The sequence below is a fragment of the Rhinolophus sinicus genome, linkage group LG07 (genome assembly GCF_036562045.2).
Source record: "Rhinolophus sinicus isolate RSC01 linkage group LG07, ASM3656204v1, whole genome shotgun sequence".
Taxonomy (NCBI): Eukaryota; Metazoa; Chordata; class Mammalia; order Chiroptera; family Rhinolophidae; genus Rhinolophus; species Rhinolophus sinicus.
Genome location: NC_133757.1, coordinates 99,187,364 through 99,204,783, shown reverse-complemented (window position 1 = coordinate 99,204,783; position 17,420 = coordinate 99,187,364). Strand labels below are relative to the sequence as shown.

At 42.0% G+C, this 17,420-nt stretch overlaps 1 protein-coding gene across 22 annotated transcripts in view; it reads left to right on the top strand.

Annotated features, from left to right (window-relative positions):
* The window catches only part of EXTL3 (exostosin like glycosyltransferase 3), a 114,968-nt gene that overhangs the window by 59,363 nt on the left and 38,185 nt on the right, over window positions 1-17,420 (top strand). For 18 of the 22 annotated variants that reach the window (XR_012498148.1, XR_012498158.1, XR_012498149.1 and 15 more), the window contains exons 2-3: window positions 5,505-5,597; window positions 7,151-9,785. Coding sequence is in view for 4 of the 22 variants with exons in the window: in XM_019733110.2 (XP_019588669.1) it covers window positions 7,638-9,785 (2,148 nt within the window). In the remaining 18 variants the exon portion in view is untranslated. Of the gene's footprint in view, window positions 1-5,158; window positions 5,205-5,504; window positions 5,598-7,150; window positions 9,786-17,420 lie in introns of those variants that run through there. The other 4 variants (XR_012498157.1, XR_012498156.1, XM_019733113.2 and 1 more) reach the window with 2 other exon arrangements.

Below are 17,420 nucleotides of genomic sequence, written 5' to 3'. Positions count from 1 at the left end.
GGAAATGACAGCACTTCTACTCACATTCCTTTTGGCAAGAACTAGCCTTTATGGCCCCACCCAAACTGTAAGGCAGCATGAGAAATGTAGGGGAGCAAAGAGATACTTGGTGACTGATCCCCATTTCTGTCACACCATTATTGGCGAGTTATTGGGAAACAGATGCTTTCCGTATTGCTGGGAGGAGAGTAAATGATCATCTTTCTAGTATACAGTAATTTAAAAAATGGTAAGATATTCTTGCTCTGATCCTGCAATTTCATGTTAAAAAGTTCTTCCGAAGGAAATAACCATGGATGTGTGCAAAGGTAGCTGCAAGAATAGTTGTTATAACATTGATTACAATAATGAAAAATTGGAAACAACTTAAATGTCTAGCAAAAGGGGATTGGTTACATTATGGTCTTTCTGTATGGTGAGATGGTACTCGCTTATTAACCATCAAGTGGTAGAATGTCTAGTGATGTGGGTGTTCTTGATATAAGTGGAAAAAGATTACAAAAAAGAACGTGACATGTCCCCCCCCTTTCTCATTTTTATTGGGGAATATTGGGGAACAGTGTTTTCCCAGGACCCATCAGCTCCATGTCAAGTCGTTGTTTTCGATCTAGTTGTGGGGGCGCACCTCATCCGGCTGCCCTGAGATAGCCCCTTTTTGTAAGTATGTTTATTCATGCATAGACTGAAGGCGAAGAGGTCTCTGGTTTTGGTAAAATAGCAGACTAGATAAATACAACAATCCCCTGCTACAAGATGCTTATTGTGCTCTCAAGGCACAAAGGTAAATCTTCATTAAAATAAAAAAGGGGGGTGAGGACAGCAGAGGTTGGGGCTTGAAAAAGCATCTGAAGAGCAGTCTGATGTGACCGCCCCATGGGGTTTTCACCAGTCTTAGTAACTTGCATGTTAGTTTCCACAGAGGCAAGAGAAAAAGCCTTGGGCCTGTGAGTGTTACAGACACCAGAGAAGATTATGGACTTTCAAAGGGTTGAACATTCACTCAAGGAGTAGATAGACTAGAAAAAACTCTGCCCGTGAGCACGCAGAGGTGTCTTCCTTAGCGTGGTTCTTGGGTGGCTGGTGAAAGGGATGTGACTGAGAACTCATGGCCATGAGTTTCCCTTTGTAGGGTTTTGTTCAAGTTTACAAATTGTCCCAATTTACAATACCCGTAGGGTCTGGGAGAATCTCCAGATTGAGAATTGACATAAAAAGTGGTCTAAGACGGATAATATGACAGAAGTATTTGGAAAACAAAAACTGTTTTAGAGGGATGTATCCTCAATCCAGACCACATAGAGTTCTCAGAAATAAAGCACTACCAAAAAATGAACTCAGTACAGAATTATAAAGCCCGTGAGGAAACAATCCACCCTTCCTGTGGGAGCAAGAATCAGCTAATAGAACAAACTGAACACATGAAGAGAAGGAATAGAAAACATGAGAAAGAATAGGTGTTATCATAAAAATAAGGCAAATGAAAAAAGAGCCAATAGAGCTTCTGCAAATGCAAAATAGTTCCTGAAATGTAGGAAGGATAAACTGCAGCTTAGACACAGAAGAGAGATTAATGAAGTAGATCAGGAATTGGCAGAATGGGGCTTGTGGGGTCAATCTGGGTTGTGGCTTGTTTTTGTATAGCCTGCCTGGTCAAAATCGTTTTTACATTTTTAAAGGATTTTTTTTTTTTAAGACAAAAGAAAATGTTCTACGTATACTATGTGTGACCCCCAAACCTAAAATATGTACTCTCTGTCTCATTACTTTAAAAATTTCCTCACCCTAAACTGGATACGTCTGAGGAAATGTCCATAAGGTAGCACAAAGGAGAAAGAGAGAAAATATAAAAGCGAGGTTTAAAAGCTTGGAAAATGGAAAGAGGAGTTCTGACAGACACCTAGTCATCTGTAGTTAGCTGTTCAAGAAGAAGAACATGAGGGACAGGCAATATTCAAAGAGGTAATGGCTGAGAATTTGCTAGATTAGTGAAAGACATGAATATTAAGAATCAGGAAGTTCAATGAGTGCTGAGCAACGTGGCCCCCCCCCCCCCGCAAATCCCACATGTACACACATGCAGAACTCCAAAGATGAAAATAAATATAACCAGATTATCCACAAGGTACAATAAGTAGATTGACATCTCACTTCTCAACAGCACTGATGGAATCCAGAGGATTCTTCAGTGTTGGTGGGAAAGAATTGTTAACCTAGAATTGTGCACCCAGCTAGATCATTATTGAAGATTTAGGGGTAAAATAAAGTTTTCACATAAAAACAGAGTTTACCACCAATGGACTCTCACTGAAGGAACTATGTCAGGAAAAAGGAAACAACCAAAGGGAAGGGAAAAAATGCAAAAAGGAGTGGAATTCTGAGTAAGGAAATTGCTAAATATATGGGTGAATCTAAACAAGCAGGAATTCTATTAATAATAATAAGGGCTAATATTGAGAACATAAAAACAAGGTGAAGCTGAAATATACAGTAATGACAAAGGTCAAGAGCTAGGTCATACAACATATAATACATACATGTAATATATATTAATGTATTACACGTGTATTATATACGTGTAATATGTTAATATATATAATAGCCTACTCTATATCAGATGCTGTGCAGGGCATTTTTAAATTTACTGCCTCTAATTTTTATAACAATCCTGAACATGAGTGTTGTTACCTTTTTACTGATGAAGAAGCTGCATTTCAGATGGTTAATTGACCATCTAATAGCTTTCAAGGCTGGGATTTGATCCAGGGCTGGCTAGCTCTGGGGTCTGTACTCTTTCCTGTATGTCACATTGTTTCCAGTTTATAAGACTGGAAGAAGGTGGTCTCCTGGGCAGAACTGGAAGTTACTGGAAGGAGGAAGCATTTGCAATCACAAAGTAACCATGATGTATCCTTGGAGAGGTGTCCTTTAGGGAGTTGGAAACATTGGCCTACTAGTGCAAAAGCAGCAAGGCTGGGGTTGGAGTAGTGGCTTTGGGGGTTGAAGCCATTGAAGTGATTGGATTCATTACCAGATGATGTTGAAAACCCAGGAGAGCATTTTCTGTGAGGTTGGAGGAAGACGGAGCACCAGCAAAACGCAGCGGGAGAATGAGTCAGGAAAGTAGGTGTGACACCAGAGAGTACGGTTTCATGGGAACTTGGGAAAGTAGAGAGTTTGTAGAATGCGCAAGTGATCAAAGATTTAATTTATTTATTTAACAGATACTTATATAAAACTTCCTGTGCTGGGTGCTGGTGGTACAGTGGTGAGCCAGGCAGGCCAGGTTCCTGCCCTTAAGGATTAGGTTTTGATGGGGGAAGGTCGGTAATAAATAAATGGAAAGATAGTATGAAGGAAATCAACAGGTCAATGCCAGAAACTGGCTGTTAGTACACGCAGACCCAGTGAAAAGCCCCGAGACAGACAATCTACCTCTGTAAGTGGAGGGCTACTCCAGTCTGATCATTAATAGAGTTTATTAAGGGAAGTTTACATATGAGGCATGACTTGGGCAGGTGCAAGATGAAATGGATCCCCGAGCTGCTTGGTGGGCACTAAAGAATTATATAGGGCGAAGGGGGGAATAATTACTGGCACTAGTACGTGAATGCTACCTCGTACAGGAATTACTTTACATGCTTGTCCAGGTCAGGACAACAACCTAGTCAACGAACCAGCACGAGGCAATGGAGGGGTGCTGGTTTATGTCAGAATGAACGTCAGTTATGATCAGTTTCTAAGTGGGGTTTGCAAAAAGCAACCTCCATTGTGGGCCAGGTCCAGCTTGTGGGACAGACAGCAGTCGTGTCGTGGAATGGTCTTTCCTTCAGTGTCAAGGGATTAGAAAGGCTACTTTAAATGGGAATATCAAGAAAGTTAAGGTCTGAAGGATGAGAAAGAGTCAACCAGGGAAAGCCTGGGGAAGAGCATTTGAGGCTAAAAGAACAGCAAGTGTAAAGGTCCTGAGGCTGTAGAGAGCTTGGCGTCGTGGAGGAATCGGAAGGAGGACAGTGCAGCTAAAGTTGAGTGAGCAAGTGGAACAGTGATGGCAAATGAAGTTAAAGAGGTGTTCAGGAGCTAGTTATGAAGGGCCTGGCAGTACAGCGGAAAGGGAAGCCAGTGAAAGATTTAAGGAGGGGAGAGGCATGGTCTGATTCATGTTTTAAGAAGATGCTTCTGATTTTGTAGCATCCGATGGGCACTTGTCTCATTAGGGAGACCACCTCAGGGATGATGTAGATGCCTGATCACTGCACTGTACACCTGAAGCTGAAGCTGAACAGTAATGAATGTCAACTACAATTGTGTGTGTGTGTGTGTGTGTGTGTGTGTGTGTGTGTAGTTACAAGAAGTGGCGTACAGCATTAGGAATAGAGGCAGTGGAAATGTAAGGGCTGTGTGCGATATCAGAGGGGGAGTAGATGGGGTAGTGGGTTATCACTGTGTGAGGGATATAAATGATAAATGTCTGACTATTACATTGTTTTATACACCTGAAAATAATAAAACAAATGTTAAAAAAAGAAGATGCTTCTGGTTGCTGAGTGTTGAAGGCATTGTAGGGGACAGGCTGACAAGTTAGGCAGTCAGTGCTGTGGCAGACGACTGAGAAAGAGTAAGACTTGTATTGGAGTAAAACATCTCTGGAGATTGGTCCTTATCAATGTTTCAGTGACATTTCTACATGCTGTTACCTTCATTGTCATTTTCCAGAGAAGGACAGAAGAGATCCTGAGGGTTTTCTTCTTTTCTGCTTGAAATAATTTAACTAGCTGTTTGGAAAAGTAAGTTCCTGCTACTGGACATTAATGACACTTTTGCCTTATTCCTGATGGGAATGAATTCTTTTGAATCACTGTTTAAATATTGGTTTCCAATTGAACATTTATTTCTATTTACAGCTCTGTTTATATATAAGTTGATAGCACTAGCAGTAATGGTAGATTAAGTATAGCCAGTCTCCAAATGAATTTTTAAAAACATTTTGTTTAGACTCCATGTAGTATATTTTTGAGTTTTTAATAGGAAAAATTTCAAACTTGTAAAAGCAGAGAGCACAGTAGTATCAACAACAGTGAGCTCATGGCTAATCTTGTTTCATCTATATCTCCAAATGCTCCTCACCACTCTCATCCTGTTTATTTTTAAACTAATTCCAGATAAATTGTTTCCTCTATAAATATCGCACTATGTACTTCTAAAAGGTAAGGACTTTTCTTCATTTTAGTGTTTTGGTTTATTCCTGCTTAGAGCACATAAGTAGATAACCCTCTATCTGGATGGATGGCCTTTGAGTGTGCCAATTTATGCCTGTTGTCTCAGCGTATCATTAATAGTACCCTTTTTACTTAAAAGAGTGTCTCTCTTTGGACATTAAATTCTGTGGTCACCTTATGTACACAGGGGGAAGCCTTTTCATAGTAGAGAGTACATGAATTCTTTGCTAGCACCTTCAGTATTTGAGTCTTTTTCTAATAGCATGCCACTTTTCTATTTTCTATCAGGACAGCAAGCTCCAGAATTCACTACTTCAAGAAATTATATACTGAAATATAATGCAGCATGAGTCAGAGAAAGGAAGGATCCTGAAACGTGTGGTAAGGAGGGAATGAATCAGCTGAATTGCCTTATGCCTTCCTTTTTCCCTCCACTCCATTCCTTCTTTGCTACAATTTGATCATAAATGCAGAGAATATTCTTTTGAAAAGAGCTTTTAACATTTGAATTAAAAGGATAATGCTTTAGAAATATTGCCCTCCACTCTTTGGGATATTTGGTCAGCTGTTAATTATCCAAGTTTAGATCATCCAGATGTAGGCTTTTCCATGATTGATATTTTTTTTGTTGTTTATTGTCTTCGTCTCTTGCTCAACTTACTCAAGCCTTTTAGTAACATTGGCATCAACTTTTAATTTTTATTTAAAGGGAGACGAGACTATCAAACCTTTAATAGTTATACATCTTTAACAAAGGTAGAAGCCAGAGAGAATGATTCTGTGAAGACCTACTTATTTTATACTGCCCTGTAGGAGTACCGTGGCTGTTTGTTTGTTATCTTGTCTCTTAGGCTAAAGGAAGTGCCATGAGATCAAGGAGTATTTTACATTCTAGATTCTCCCACAGTTATACTAAGCATGTCTTAGACAGGTTAAGAGTATAGTAAATACTTTTTGGGGGGAATGAATGAAAGAAATTGGGAGTATTCTTTGGCATAGAATATTATGAATTCAATTCTAGATGAGTTGAGGTGAAAGCCAGTGAAAAGCTTTTGTAGCCTGTGATAATCAAGCTTGGAAAGAGAAAGGGACTGGAACTTGTTTCCAGATGGATTAGCCTCAGGTGCCCTCATATCCACTATCCTTTATTTTCACAGCAACACAATACATTGTTATCTCCGTACACTTACTTCCATTTTGGGAGATTAAGAAACTGAGGCATAAGGTGTGACAGCAAATTTGTCTCCAAAGGATAAGAAATAATGCCCCTCATTTCTTAGTGTTCTTTCTAAAAAACCAAGTTACTATTTATATTTTAAGAAAGGGCACGTGACGTCTACTAACAGAAGATAAATGCGAAGCAAACTGGGAAATACATTTTGTCTCTGGATTGTTGCATCTATAACTGGGTAAAGCTCAAAAGAATTCTATTCAGCTCTTTTCAACTCTGAATATAACAAATTGAGCTACTTACAGAGTCTTTTTACAAGCATTTCAAAAGGGGACTTTCATGTTACGAATGAACATAGCTGCCAAGGATGTGTTTCTCATCTAAAGATGATGGCTAAGTCTCAAATAACAAATTGTTGCCCATATCTTTGCCCAAATAGTTGACTGTAGTTGGTCCTTCATTTTATAGGGCTCTAATGCTGCTCCATATCCAGTTTAATAGGAAGAAGGGTGAGTGTGTGTTTGTAAAAACTGAAGCTGGTTTTGGACACTTAATCCTTATCCGTTTCTTATTAACCACAAGTAAAATATCCATACCAAACAAAACCTACACCGGACTTCAAATGTTCTGTGAGACACCCCCAGTGTCCCAACCATTGTTCCCATCTGATAAGATATAAGCATTTTCTAGAAATGTACTGGGGGAGGGCAGGGTTGTTGAATGTAATCTCCTCAAGACTGACATGGTTCTCTTTCTTTTGCAGGCTTGAGTGTTGGCAATGACGTTGGTAGCAGGCTGGCATTTAGTTCTGTCCTAATAAGCTACTCTCTAACCGTGACTAGTAACTATGCATATTTGTTGGTCAGCAAAACCAAGGAGCAAGTGCGATGGCAGTTGAAAAAGTCTGTCTGACTCCAGGTTATCTTTCCTGGGTTTCATCATCAGGGACCTCCTCCTTTTCATCTCATCAGCAATGTGGTACCTTTTACCATTTGGTAAAGATTAAGGACATGCTCTTTGGTCAACAACCAGAACTTAAAAAAGTCTGCTGGAATAGGGTCAGAGACCATTTTAATTACAGCTGAGGAAAATGAAAAAATTTCCATTTTATTTGGTGCCTTGTACAGGGAACACACTAAGTCTCATGGAAACGTGTGAGTGAAGAGAGATTGAATTTTGTCTCCTAGAAACTCATGGTTATGGCGAGTGACCCACCGTGATCAGAGGGGGCAAGAGCCACAGAGGAACTCATGACGGGCTATACCATGTTGCGGAATGGGGCAGTGGGGAACGGAGGCCAGACCTGTATGTTACGCTGGTCCAACCGGATCCGACTCACGTGGCTCAGTTTCACGCTCTTCATCATTCTGGTGTTCTTCCCCCTCATTGCTCACTATTATCTCACCACTCTGGACGAGGCCGATGAGGCCGGCAAGCGGATTTTTGGCCCACGGGCGGGTAACGAGCTGTGTGAGGTAAAGCACGTGCTGGATCTTTGCCGGATTCGTGAGTCTGTAAGCGAAGAGCTCTTGCAGCTGGAAGCCAAGCGGCAAGAGCTGAACAGTGAAATTGCTAAGCTGAATCTGAAGATCGAAGCCTGTAAGAAGAGCATTGAAAATGCCAAGCAGGACCTGCTTCAGCTTAAGAACGTCATTAGCCAGACGGAGCATTCTTACAAGGAGCTGATGGCCCAAAATCAGCCCAAGCTGTCTCTGCCCATCCGCCTGCTCCCAGACAAGGACGATGCCGGCCTTCCTCCCCCGAAGGTCACACGGGGCTGCCGGCTGCACAACTGTTTCGATTATTCTCGCTGTCCCCTTACCTCTGGTTTCCCAGTCTATGTTTATGACAGTGACCAGTTTGCCTTTGGCAGCTACCTGGATCCGTTGGTGAAGCAGGCTTTCCAGGCCACAGCGCGAGCCAACGTGTATGTCACGGAAAATGCGGACATTGCCTGCCTCTACGTGACGCTGGTGGGAGAAGTGCAGGAGCCAGCCCTGCTGCGGCCCGCTGAACTCGAGAAGCAGTTGTATTCTCTGCCGTACTGGCGGACAGACGGCCACAACCACGTCGTCATCAACCTGTCGCGGAAGTCAGACACGCAGAACTTACTGTATAACGTCAGTACCGGCCGTGCCATGGTGGCCCAGTCCACCTTCTACGCTGCCCAGTACAGGCCTGGCTTTGACTTGGTGGTGTCGCCGCTGGTCCACGCCATGTCGGAGCCCAACTTCATGGAGATCCCGCCGCAGGTGCCGGTGAAGCGGAAGTATCTCTTCACCTTCCAGGGTGAGAAGATCGAGTCCCTGCGATCCAGCCTTCAGGAGGCCCGCTCCTTTGAGGAAGAAATGGAGGGCGACCCCCCAGCGGACTACGACGACCGTATCATCGCCACCCTGAAGGCCGTCCAGGACAGCAAGCTGGACCAGGTGCTGGTGGAATTTACCTGCAAAAACTCGCCCCGAGCCAGCCTGCCCACGGAGTGGGCGCTGTGCGGGGCGCGCGAGGAGCGCCTGGCGGTGCTGAAGCTGTCCACCTTCGCGCTCATCATCACCCCCGGGGACCCGCGCCTGCTCATCTCCGCCGGGGGCGCCACGCGCCTCTTCGAGGCCCTGGAGGTCGGGGCCGTGCCGGTGGTGCTGGGGGAGCAGGTGCAGCTCCCGTACCAGGACGTGCTGCAGTGGAGCGAGGCGGCGCTGGTGCTGCCCAAGCCGCGCGTCACCGAGGTGCACTTCCTGCTGCGCAGCCTGTCGGACAGTGACCTGCTGGCCATGCGGCGGCAGGGCCGCTTCCTCTGGGAGACGTACTTCTCCACCGCAGACAGCATTTTCAGTACCGTGCTGGCTGTGATCCGGACGCGCATCCAGATCCCCGCCGCTCCCATCCAGGAGGAGGCGGCCACCGAGATCCCGCACCGGTCGGGCAAGGCGGCGGGGACGGACCCCAACATGGCCGACAACGGGGACCTGGACCTGGGGCCGGTGGAAACCGAGCCGCCCTACGCCTCACCCCGGTACCTGCGCAACTTCACCCTGACGGTCACGGACCTTTACCGCAGCTGGAACTCCGCCCCGGGGCCTTTCCATCTTTTCCCCCACACCCCCTTCGACCCTGTGCTGCCCTCCGAGGCCAAATTCTTGGGCTCGGGGACTGGCTTTCGGCCGATTGGTGGTGGCTCCGGGGGCTCCGGCAAGGAGTTTCAGGCAGCACTTGGAGGCAACGTCCCCCGAGAGCAGTTCACGGTTGTGATGTTGACGTACGAGCGGGAGGAAGTGCTGATGAACTCGTTAGAGAGGCTGAACGGCCTCCCGTACCTGAACAAGGTGGTGGTGGTGTGGAACTCGCCCAAGCTGCCCTCCGAGGACCTGCTGTGGCCTGACATCGGCGTCCCCATCATGGTAATGGAAAAGCCAGCCGTTTGCTTTTCTGCGCGAGACGGTAGTTCACGCTTAATCCCTTTTCTATACAGATGTACAGATGTATACCTCCCCCTCCCCCTCCGCTCTCTCTCTCCATACACACACACACACACACACACACACACACACACACGGACACTTTTTTGTTTTAACCTGTACGGATTCTGCTTGCTGCTTTTTCAGTCCTTTCAGCCCTTGCCAGTTGCATCTTTGCTATTCACGCCCTAAATCTTTTCAGACTCTCCAAAACGGAAACTGATCCCGGCCCCATGAAGGCTTAGGAAACCCTGTCAGTTACCCCACAGACGTCTGTGTCATAGCAAAGGTGTTAATGATGCAGATGATGAAAAGCTAACGTTTAAGAAGCACTTAAGACCTAGGCACTGTAACTTAGCCTTTGTAGAACTTATATCATTATGTATTGCGATGTTTTTCATTTTATATCTATGGAAACTGAGGCTTAGAGAGATTAATTATTTTGGCCAAGGTCATGATTAGTAATGGAGGAGCTGCGCTTTGGTATGTCTGATTCCAGAAGCTGCAGTTTTAGTCTCCTTCCAAAGCATTTAGGAAGAAGCCCTGTGTCATTTACAGTATGTTACAGAAGTCATTTGGAAGCCTGGAGTCTGGGTTTCATACTTGGGGATTGGAGGTCCTGAACGTTTTCTGAAGTCTCTTGCACATTCTTTCTCATTCTTTATTCCTCTGTCATGGTTTGTTTTAGGATGCTGTATTTTACAGGAAATTATAGCCAACTATACAAGATAGGGCTTTAGTTCTGAGTACTTTATTTATCCACCTTCTGGTGTAAGTTTGATGATCTAAAAGGAGAGTACCCATTTCTCTTAAATGTGAGGCCTTAGAGCAAGTCTTAAGCCAACTGCTTACCATACAGCAGAGGTATTTTCCAGAAAAAGGTAGCAAAGAAGGGCAGTAGGTCTGATGGGCCTTGCGTTGCCAGAAGCTTGCTTAAGAATATTAGTGTAGTTTTTAGGAAGAATTTGTCTGGAAGGGGTATGTTTGGGCTAGACCAGTTTTTAAAATTTTTATTTCATCGAGGAACTAATTCATGTGAAGTATTTTCCAAGCAGCAAACAGCATGGTATAACAGAAAAGGATAAGTTTTGGAGAGAGAATATAGACTTGGGATTACATAGTCATTTTGTGATTTTCGATAAGTTAATGGATTCTTTGACTTCAAGATTAAAGAGGAATCTAAGATAATAGAAGTACGGAATCTAGAAGGTGTCCAGTTATTATCCGATTCCTATTTATCCCTTCATGTCAAAGGAGATGGAGGACAGTGTGGATAGTCTGCCTGTTACGGACAGCTTTAACTCACTTCACGCGGAAAGGCTTCTTGTATCCTCTTCTTAATTTGCCTTGTGTCATAGCTGTTACTGCCTACTTTCTCCTGTATAAATCCTTGTTTCAAGTTTTCTTTCTCACTACTGCTACTTGCTTACTATTGCTAACCTTTTCTTGTATTTCATTGAATCGCATTTATAATCTGAGGCTATTCAAAGACTGCGTAAAAACTTTTGATCCCAGAATTTATCTTGTATATCAAGGAAAGTGTTGTAAATGGGGAGATTTCTTTGTAGACTTCTTCCCAAATAAGTTTCACTTTTTCCTTTCTCAGTTACAACTTTTTGAATGTCATTGAAATTAAAAAAAAAAAAAAAAGTTCTGTGAAAGGTAGATGCTGCTGAAATAGAATAATAAAGCAGCCTTTGTTTTCCATTTTCCTGAGTTTTCTTTGAATTTGAGAGGGATGTAGAGAAGCTGATGCCACCCCAGTTAACAATGACTGAAATTCGTCTGAGAACTTACCAGAACTAATCCTTTCTTTTAACTCTGGTGGGAAATCAGTAGTTCTCTTTGATTATTGGGCAGCTCAGTGCACTCATACAATGCCTAGTGGGAAAATGCCAGACATTTTCCAAATGGGGGGCCACTCTGAACAGCTTGCTCATATTAGCGATACAAGATTTTTCTAGTTCTTTGAGAATTTCACTCCATTTTCTAAATATTTTGACTATGTTTTCTGTTTCAGAAAAGCAGGTTTTCTGGGCAGCAGTAGAATTGTGACCTCTTGGGCATAGAGCCAACAGTACCCAGATATCAGGGCTGAGAGAGACTGGCAGCTCTCACTCCTGTGGAAAAATGGTGCTATTATGAGACATATCAGAGTGGTGTTTCCACCTAGGATGCAGACGTACCCTATCCATTACATTCTAGTTCACAGGTCTTTATAAATTAGCAGCAGGTTGGTTCCCAGGCAATCGCTCAGATTTTAGTCCTTCAGGGAAAATGATTTGAAATGAGCATATTAGCTGAATGAATCAACCCAATAACCCACATGCCATTTCAGAAAATGCTGGGCAATTGTGCTTCTCTTATGCTCCGATTCTCCTGTAAGCACTAGGGATAAATGCTGGATGTTCGTGGGCTATGAAATCTATTGAGCGCTAGGTGTTTGAGTAGACGGAGATTGTCTTAGGCATACCTACTGGGATTTATATATTCAAATTCCTCATTCTTTATTGTTACTTACATAACAAAGGGGAAACACATCGGATCTGGCTTGGAGTAAATGTGGTCTTTCACTGCCACCATTCCTGGACACTCATGCACCAAATGCTTTATGTAAAGAGAATTTCAGTTCCACTGGGATAGGGCCTGGGCAAGGTGACAGGATTCCGCTCAGATATGGCGGTGGTGCCACCAGTTGAAATAGATGTCTCATCTGAATGGTGTGCGGCTTCTGAACAGAGGTGGGGATGGTAGGTGACTGCTCTCTCTCTCTCTCTATCCGTCTCTTGCCCATTTTGCAAACAGTTGAATCAGGTTCCTTAGCTCCTGGAGTGTAACAATGAAGAACATCTAATGGAAGTCAGATGGGGAATAGCGTTGTGTCAAGGGATTTGAAGCCGAGTCTCAAAACACACCCTGAATAGCGTGGGGACGGGAACTGTCACTTTGATTCACCTTAAAGAGGTTCCACTGTTTCCAGCCTCCATAGTTTCTGATGATTTGTCAATAGTTTTCCAATTTTTGTTTCCCTATATGTAATGTGTTGTTTTTCTCTGGCTGCTTTCAAGATTTTTTCCCTTACATGTGGTTTTCAGTAGTTTGAGTACGTTATGCCTTGCCATGGTTCTTTGATTTGTATTCTGGTTGGTGTTCACTAAGCTTCTTCAATCTGTCAGGTTATGTTTTTCATCATATTGAGGGAAATTTTTATTCATTATTTATTTAGATTTTTTTTTCCTGCCACTTTCTTTTCCCTCCTCTCCCTCCTCTCCTTTGGGGACTCCATTATATGTATATTAGACATTTTGATGTTGTCCCATAGTTCTCAGTGCTCTGTTTATTTTTTTTTTAAATATTTTTTTCCCCTTCCTGTTTCAATAATTTCTGTTACTCTATCATCAAGGTCACTGATTTTTGTGTCTATTCTACTGTTAAGCTAGTCAGTTAAGCTAGTCCATTCAGTTTTATTTGTATTTTCCAGTTCCTGAATTTCCTTTTTTTTTTAAATAATAGTTTGTTTCTCTGCTGAGATTTCCTGTCTTTTTTTCCCCAAGTATTCATCGAGCATAGTTATGATAGCTACTTTAACATCTTTTTCTACTTTAATGGCTAATTCCAACATATGGGTCCTTTGGGGATTTATTTTAATTGATTTTCTTTTTTCTTGAGGACTGAGTCATGTTTTTGTGGTTCTTTGTACATTAGACAACTTTGTATTAACCCTTATACATTATGAATATTATGTCTTGAAGACTGGATTTTGTTTCATTCTCTGAAAAGTGTTGATGTTTTAGTTTTAACAGGCAATTAGTTTAGACTTTAGCGGGTCTGCTTACAGATAGCACCAAGCATGCATGGTGTGGGAGTGGGCCAGAGATGAGCAGTTTGTACACAGAACTCGAGCTCCCTATATGTGGCTCTCTCCCTTTTGGAATCTCCTTTCTTTTCAGGGGGTGGTGGTTTCCCCCAAATCTTCCATCTTATTCTCCAGGCTAGAAAGACTCGGGTGTTGTATATGAGTTTAAGCTGTCCTTTGTGGTACCAACTCGGGCCTATTCGCAAGGTGAAAGCAATAGTGATTCTCCCCATTTTGGCAATTGCTTCCTAGATTTCAGCTCCCTTCCAAGAGGTGGTAACTTGCCACCTCTGTTCACTGTCCAGTGCCTTTATGTAGTTGATTTTATTTGTTTGTTTGTTTGATATTCTTGTCCAGAGTTTGGAGTTACCGTCTGTAGGAGGATTGGGTCTGGTAGGAGCTTATTCAGCCATCCTGGAAGCAGAAACCTCCAAGTGAGTTAGAGTCACACCCAAAATTTTGGATCAAGTTATTACTTTATTCTGGCCAGTTAACTCCTATTCCTCACTCTGCTTTATATTCTGGAAAATAGCAATAAACAGTGTAGCCTTGTGGGAGCATTCTGTGGAAATGAGAACATCAAAATCTGTTCTCTTGGAGTTTTAAAACTGGGCTGTTATGAAGGGGACATCTTTTAGTTATTAACACTAGTCTTGTTCACTCCGAGTATTGCTCATCTTCACACTAGATACTCATTTCTCAGTCTTGTAACAGCCAGTCCCTTGCTTCTTTATTTTTCTCCCCTTCTCCATTAAGGGTACAGCTGATTTACACAGGCGCCTGGGAAGGCCTCTTTGAAGAGGTGCCATTTGAGCAGAAGCTAGAATGAAGTGAGAGATGGGCCATGTCAATTCTGGAGGAACATACAGAGAATGGCAAGTGTAAGAAGCTTGTCATGTTCAAAACATGGCAAGAATACCCAGTGTATCAGGGGTGCAGTGATTGAGGGGAGAGTTTGAAAGAAGTTTGGAGAAAGTAGAGGCCAGCACATGTAGGGTCATGTAGGTCATGGGAAGGAGTCCAGATTTTATTTCACGTGTGTTAGGGTGCTATTGGCGGGTTTCGAACAGGGAGTAATGTGTCTGTGGGGCTGTGGGGGGAAGAGCAGAAACAGTTCAGAGGCTATTGCAGTGACCTAGACAGGGGGTGTTGGTGGCTTGGACCAGGGCAGTATTGGGGCGTATCATACCTCCTAGTAGACTCCAGAGTCTCTGTGGAAGTGGTGAGGCCATAGTGCGCCATGTTTTCCACATGACAACTATAGAGATACAGAGATTCTTTTTCACTTCCCTTTTCCCTCCCTCCCAGCACTTGATATTAGAATATAAAAAGGAGAGTTCTGTTTGGGAAACTTAATGTCACGACAGGGTAGTGATTTTAATACTACTTCCCTTTCAGTCTACTAAGGGAAAAAGAAGGAAAACTGGAAGAGAAACTGGCTGTGTAGTAAACTTGGCGTTATTGTTATTCAGACTTGGGTCTCTGCCAATTGGGCTGTTGAAAGCTTTACTTCTGGCTAGATCTCAGGCAAGAGTAGAGATAGTTCTAAAAGCTTATTCCTTAGAAAGTTGATACACTTTATTTTTAATCTGTGCCCACTCTACTTTTAAAAATATTACTTGAATGTATCAGATGATAATTTCCTGAAATTGTGATTTCTAAGCAAAGCTGACAGGAAAAGCCTTGTCTAGTTTCTCTAGGTCCAAGATTGTGCACTAAGCCTGGTGGACTTTATTAGGTATTGGTACATTTGGATGGGCGTTTTGTGTGTGTGTGTGTGTGTGTTTGATTAATAATATTTTACTTAATAACTTGATGGCGAATGGAATGGCTCTCTCTTTCTGTATGAGAATGCGCTGCATATAAAAGAAAGCTATCAGAAATCAGGAATTAATAGCAAAAATTATAGGTGTATAAAGAATTGCTAAAGTCATATTGCATAAATGATTTACTAATTGCAGCAAATCAATTTTTTAGGTAATGTCTCCCCCCTCTTTTTACTAATTCAAAGTAAGGAATCTGAGACTGAGAATTTTATTGCTTTAGATCACTTGAGTAATTAATATATAAATTAGAACTTATGTGTTAGGACTTCTGACCGAAGTTCAGTGCATATATTGGGTTTTTTTTTTTTTTTAACCAAATCCAAATTTCTTAGGAAGGCACTCTGTGTGTGTGTGTGTGTGTGTGTGTGTGTGTGTGTGTGTGTGTGTGATATAAAATACATAAAGACATTTGTAAATATGCACACATATACATACATATAAAAGTAAAATGCTTACAAATTTGAAAGAGGTTGTACTAATCTCACGTTACAATAACTGCACAATTTTTGATCATTTTCTGTGCTGCGTAGGCACAGTGTCATATTCTTTATATGCATTCTCTCATTTGATGGTGAACCTCTAACCTGGGCTATTTTACCTACAGTGTTACGGGGATTGTTGGCAACTTACTCTTTTATAAGTTAAAGCAGACTTATCTCACAACCTGAAACATGCTATTTTTTTAAAACTTTATTAGACCCAAATTTAACTAAGTTATAAATGGAAAACCAGTTCACTGTTAGCGTCTTACTCCTTTGCCTTCTTTGCATTTCCTAGTGTTTTGCTCTCACCACGTCATTGCCTGAATGAGTCCTTTGAAAAATCAAGACGTTTCAGTGCTCCTTTTTCAGTTGTCCTTTCTCTGTGGATCACCTCTCCACCCAATCACCCCAAGCTCTATTTCACATACTTCACAAGTAGGTACATGTGTGATGATACGCTGCTTCTTAGACCTCATTTTCTTGATTTCCAAGCTCTATGATGGGTGACTTTAAGTGAGAGGAAAGGGTTGGATGGAGGACAAAAGTTAGTAGCTGTTTACCGCTGTTGCCTATATGATGGGTTGACAGACGTGTTTCATTCTCAGAAGTGGGTTCGTTACTAAAGTGTATTATGCATGTGTGTGTATTGGAGACAAGACTGTTGGGTTTGGCTAGGCAAAATTTGGTCTTAAAAAGGACATTTATACGTGTATTTAAATTGCTGAATTTAGTAGGTGCATTATATGTTCATATGGTTTTGTATTTTCCATGTACATTTTCTAATTATATTCTCACATCTATGTCCTATGTTTTTGTGTTCTGTTTTTGGTCTACTTTATGACTAGGGTTAATTCACTTAATCTCTTTATGTCCTAGTTTTCTTGCCTACCAACTTCAAAGACCTGCCTATGATTAATCATGAGCTGCTTTCATAAAAGATTCCTTATTTAGGTAGTTCTTCCATTTGAATTCAAATTTATTATTCTCCTTCACTTGAGTAACTGTCACTTAACTAAATTGTTGAACTGTTCCATTGTTCCTTCTTAATAGCAATAACTACTTACATTTTCAATCCTTAGATATTCACTGCACCACAGAGCCACCTAAATCAATCCTTAGATATTAAGAGATATTTGCTAACTATTTAGTTGGGGTTCAGATTTATCATTGTACCTAGTTTATGATGTGAATTGATATTTTGCTAATTAATGGGGATTTGCTGATTTTGCCCGGATTTAGAAGCCAAATGTTTTGTTAACATACTAGGAGAAAGGACCCTATCAGAGTAGTAGTTCTTTTATAATTCATCAACTCCAGAATTCCTCAACAACCAAGTTGAAAGTTAAGTCACTAATTATTTTTTGATCATGGACACATTTGCATACATTTGCATACGGTAGGGTTCTAGGCCATG